Source organism: Fulmarus glacialis, unplaced genomic scaffold (genome assembly GCF_000690835.1).
Source record: "Fulmarus glacialis isolate BGI_N327 unplaced genomic scaffold, ASM69083v1 scaffold46339, whole genome shotgun sequence".
In the NCBI taxonomy this organism is placed as follows: domain Eukaryota; kingdom Metazoa; phylum Chordata; class Aves; order Procellariiformes; family Procellariidae; genus Fulmarus; species Fulmarus glacialis.
Window position 1 is genome coordinate 5,337 of NW_009234780.1, and position 4,990 is coordinate 10,326.

Consider the following 4,990-nt stretch of genomic DNA (forward strand, 5'->3'; position numbering starts at 1 on the left):
ACTTTACATCTGGTTTTCTCCACAGACCTAATATAAAGTTTCTGGCATTTGAATGATAATTTTGTGCCTTATATGGTATTGTGATGAAACAAACTGAGCTAGATTCAATCCTGTTGTCTGTGGAATAATTCCCATTGCTGTTAATAGGCTGTGGTTGAGGTACCTGGTTTTCTTAGTGCCCAGTCTCCCTTTGTAACTCTTAGTAGATGTTGAAACTGTAATTACAACATGAATTTCAGAGTAACCTTCTTATTATTGTAGGTATACTTAGACTATTATCTGTATGCAAGGTTTTCTCACTCCTGTAAAGCTGTCAGATACCGTGTAGATGCCTGTATACCATAAAGCACAGAATCTGATGCTCATCCAATTGTAGCTTCATGTTATTGCCATACCTCTAATTTCCAGTAGGTGTCATGCGGCTTCAGCCTGTAGTGACCAGATGCTACAGGAATTGAGGCTGCAGTCGACACCCTTGCCGTGTTTGTCCCTGCTCCTAGGGATTAAGAAGGAGAAAATAGAAGCTGAATAAAGAATTCATGTTTGTTGTTTGTTTTTCTTCTCCTTTGCAGGACAGGTGACAGAGTTCCACTGCACTGTGTGGACAGGCATCCCAATCAGCAGCATATTGTGGCCACAGGGGGCCAGGATGGGATGCTGAGTATATGGGACATCAGGCAGGGTACTATGCCAGTGTCCCTGCTAAATGCTCATGAAGCAGAAAGTAAGTATCTGAAATGGAGGGGGGAGAAGAAGGTGGCATTTTAGAAAAGTTTCTAATTTCTGTAAAAAAAATTAGGTGTTGTAGGTACGATAGAAAACAATCACATAGTTGCTACTTAATGTGTCTTCATCCAGTTGGCTTCAGTTTATTCCTTCTCTGTATATGAGACTGTTCTTAGCTAAAAGCAAACTCTATCTAAACTAAAACTAGAATTAGTAAGCAGTTCTTTAATGAGTCATTAGATGTATTTAATCAGAATGGCTGTGTTTCTAGAAGGATAGTTATATTAATAGTCATAGAAATTGATGCTGTGATATGCAGGTATAGTAAAGCAAGAATGAGTTACTAACAAACTTGAAAACATGAGGAAGGAGGGGAAACTGAAGATAGTACAGGTCCATTGGATGCCTCCGCAATGCTGAAACAGCTCACTTTCCTGGTAACTTTATACGAACAAGATAGCAATTAATTTTGTGCTGAAAATTTCTTGACTTGATGCCACAATTGTATTTAAGGAGTAAAAATATTTCTTGAGATGTTAAGTTTTACTGATTTAAATATCTTTTTCACAGTTGTGGTATTTAGACACAAAATAATAATGTGTGTGCTGGGAAGGAATGCATGCTATGTGCAGATTTAAACTTAATAGTAGGAAAGATGGCATGAGAAAGTATTGAGAATGCCTGAATTCAGATAAGATTTTAACCTTTAACAATTTTCACAGTACTGAAAATGCAACAAAATAGTCTCTCTCTTGTTCGGGGGTTTGTTGGGGTTTTTTTCCCTCTCCCAGGGGAGGGAAAACTGCAGTAAATAACTAAGGGTGGGGTTTTGGGTCTCCTATCCACATACACTTAAGAATGGAAGGTTTTGGTGGGGGCCTGGGTTCTTGTAAGTACATGTCCATATCATACTAGCCAAAGTGCACTGAGCGAAGTACTTGATACTTGTTCTGAGGTTGTTTGGTTTTGGTTTGATACTTCCAGTGTGGGAAGTTCACTTCCATCCCTCCAATCCCGATCACTTATTTACGTGTTCTGAAGATGGATCTCTTTGGCACTGGGATACTTCCACAGACGTATCTGAAAAACCATCCTTTCTTCATCAAGGTAAGGATGTTTGAAGTCAATCTGCACTGAATTTGTCAGTTTGCAACATAATTAAAAGTCGATGTTCTCACATGACCCAATTAATAACACAATCCTAATAGAGAAAATTAAAAGCTGGTTTCTTTTCTTAGAAAGAAAGCCCTGATAGGCACTTCAGGAAAACTACATTTAAGGCTAACAGTTGTGTGAGGTTTTTGTGGTCTAGTTTTTGGGGGGGTGTTTTGGGTTTTTTTGTTGTTTTTTTTTTTTTTAACCTGCTGTACTCTGTCCAATGTGTGTGGGGGCACATCTAGTATTTCAAAGATAGATCATGTTCACTTAAAAATCATCTGTATATAGAAAAGACATGAAGACAGACTAAATAACACATTACTATCTGAGTCTCTGAGGGAGATATACAAAATGTTATAATACCAAAATAATTGATACATTAATAGGATAGTGGAATTATGAATTTACTATTCAAGGTCATAATTGGAACTTTCAATGAATGAAACTGGATCCCTTTGTATCTTGGCAGGATTTTAATTAAAAAGATATGATACTGACAATATAAACATTTATTTTCACATTCTAGTCACAAAGACTACTTAATTGCTTGCCACTTCAGACTGTAAACAGTGGGGAAACTTTCAGATGTCATCTGCTGCCTTTGGCCTCAAAGTTGCCATTCAAAGCTGAGTTTTATATAGGGAAACAATAGGATAACCGATTCAAGTTGCACTCTGCATGTTTTCAGGTATATTAAATATAAACCCTTTAGCACCACTTCAGCCACTTGTTAATTTTATGCTGAATGATAGTCTCAAACTGTGAGACTTCAGTTTGAATGTAAAATGTTGTGTGGAAAAAAACTCTAAGTCAAATCCAGGTATATCCGGATATATCTAACTTGCTGCGGAGTAAGTAGGAAGAAGGGAAGGTAGGAAGTAAGTGTTAACGCAAAGCTGATGTCCCAAATATAGCAAGACACTGTATAAACAGACTTTTGTTCTTAGGTCTGTCCTCGCTTTAGTCTCTGGCTAGAAAAACTTGTAGATACTTACACCGTTTGTTCAGCGAGATGAGTTCATAGCTGTACTGACCTATTTGTCTTACTGAGAACAGAGCTGGTAGCAGGTTTCTGTAATCTCTTCAAGTACTCGATTTTTTTTTTTTAAGCTATTTTTTCCTTCGTTTACCAAGGACACATCATCATCTGTTAACTAATCTGAAAACTGACTTAAATGTAAAATGATAGTCCCATTATGTCTCTCCCGTACCTACTATGTTTCTCCAAATTCTGAGAATATATAAACTAAATTGGAACTTATTAAAACTCCTTCTTTCAGGAGGAAGAAGTACTACCTATTTTTCCCACAATACCATTAACCAGTCTGTAGTAAGTGCCTGGCTAAGCAATGATCCTACCAAAGACCGCATGGAGATCACCAACTTAATTCCAAATCAGACTTTGTCTGTAAATAGTTTAGATATTTTAGGACCATGCCTAGTATATGGTACTGATGCAGAGGCTATTTACGTGAACAGACAACTTTTTGCATGAAACAGCTCCAGTATCCCTTTGAAGTACTGATCACCTTGAACTACTGGGAAATGTCAGGTTCATTCTTAATGATACTCATTAGTCTGTTATGGGGGAGAGACCTACAGCTTCGTCCTGGTACTGCAGAAGAAATGTAAGGTACCTCAGATTCTGACAGCTGTCACTCGTTATTGATGCTGCGGGATGGGTAATGGAGCAAGCTTCCACATAAGCTTGTTCTCATTTCTTCCCCAATGCCTGTTGGGTTTTGGTAAGCAGGAAGGTAGTTATTAGCACAAGATATTTGCTGTAAACTGATGTCCGTAATATACACATGCATACAAAGTGAAGAAAAGTTAAACCCCCAATTTTTTTTTTTTTTTCCCCCCCAGTAATGATATTTTTCAAGTATTAATTCTAAGGCCAGACTATGGGGTTCTTTGAAGTTCTTTTTATGTCACCTGAGAGACATGGGTTTTTTTAATCTGAGTTGGTTTTATATATTTAGGGGACATAACTTTTTATGTTAGTTCATGAGAATTAGAAAGGAAAACTGTTAAAAGCTGTGAAAGGTTCTATAAGAATCTTAGCATTTTAATAACATTATTTTGGATTATTTACAGCTTTATCGTGGATGCTGCATGTTAAAACTTGATCTTGATAATGTGCTGGTAACTCAACAAAAAAGTGTCTTTTATAGTTAAGAGGTCATAATTGACAGATGTGTTGGCTGTGTTTTCAGGTGTGAGAATAAGACTTTCTAAACTTGAGATAGAGCCTTTGTCACAATCAAAATTTCACATCTGGTCTGTTGCAATCTTTGAAAATTTTATGATTAGTGTTGTACCTACTTTTGTTGCAGAGGACCCTTTCTCTTTTAATAAAAAGTTTTGCACAAGAATACTGGTCTGACTTACTAAATTAGTTCGAGTAGATGTACTTGTAGTCATCTTTGCCGGAAGGTAAATAACCGTAAGTTACTTGGACTGATCCTGGGGCTACAATCTGAAGGATGGAGGGAAACCTCGGGATTTGGGCAGCAGCAGATGAAGTTACAAGGTTTTACACGGCATTTTCCATCAAAACCACTTTAGAGCATATTTGACGTCCACATCAGCAAGAACAGCCTTCTTGATCTCTTATGATAAGAATACCTTACTTGATCTGGATTTGTTGTGTGCCTGGCTGGAGGAGATGGACGGTGTGCTGGGGAGAGGGCTGGCCTCCCTTCATACAGGAGTGTATGGAGTTGCTAAGGGGCTCATTAGAGTGTCTTAAATTTTGCTTCCCAATTTACTTGAAATGCAACACACTGCCTGAAAAGAAAAACGGTCGAGATGCATCTCTGAGTGATAATGGATCCTGGCGTCATACACATGTTGGTCCGTAACGAGTCCTTCGTTCAGGCATTAATTGGATCACGGAGGCTAAGCAAGACTTTTTTCCCCATTAGGAAGTCAGTATTTATCCATCGAGCTCGGTACTGCCACGGACGAAAAAAGCAGTGCCTGAAACCTGGCAGCGGCGGGGGCGATCTGTTTTCTGTGGTTCCCCCCCCGCTCCCCCGAGCAGGCCTGCTCAGGCTACCGGCACGCCGCCGCCCCCGAGGCAGGGGCAGGCCGCTGAGCTCCC

The 4,990-nt window shown here is 38.9% G+C and overlaps 1 protein-coding gene across 1 annotated transcript in view; it reads left to right on the forward strand.

The window, feature by feature from the left end:
• Positions 1-3,608, forward strand: part of NUP43 (nucleoporin 43kDa) — a gene marked incomplete at its 5' end in the record, with an annotated part of 8,657 nt that extends 5,049 nt beyond the window's left edge. The window contains 3 exons of the mRNA XM_009585744.1: positions 573-724; positions 1,711-1,833; positions 3,165-3,608. Of these exons, the coding sequence (XP_009584039.1) occupies positions 573-724; positions 1,711-1,833; positions 3,165-3,379 (490 nt within the window). The remainder of the gene's footprint in view (positions 1-572; positions 725-1,710; positions 1,834-3,164) is intronic.
• Positions 3,609-4,990: the final 1,382 nt, after the last annotated feature.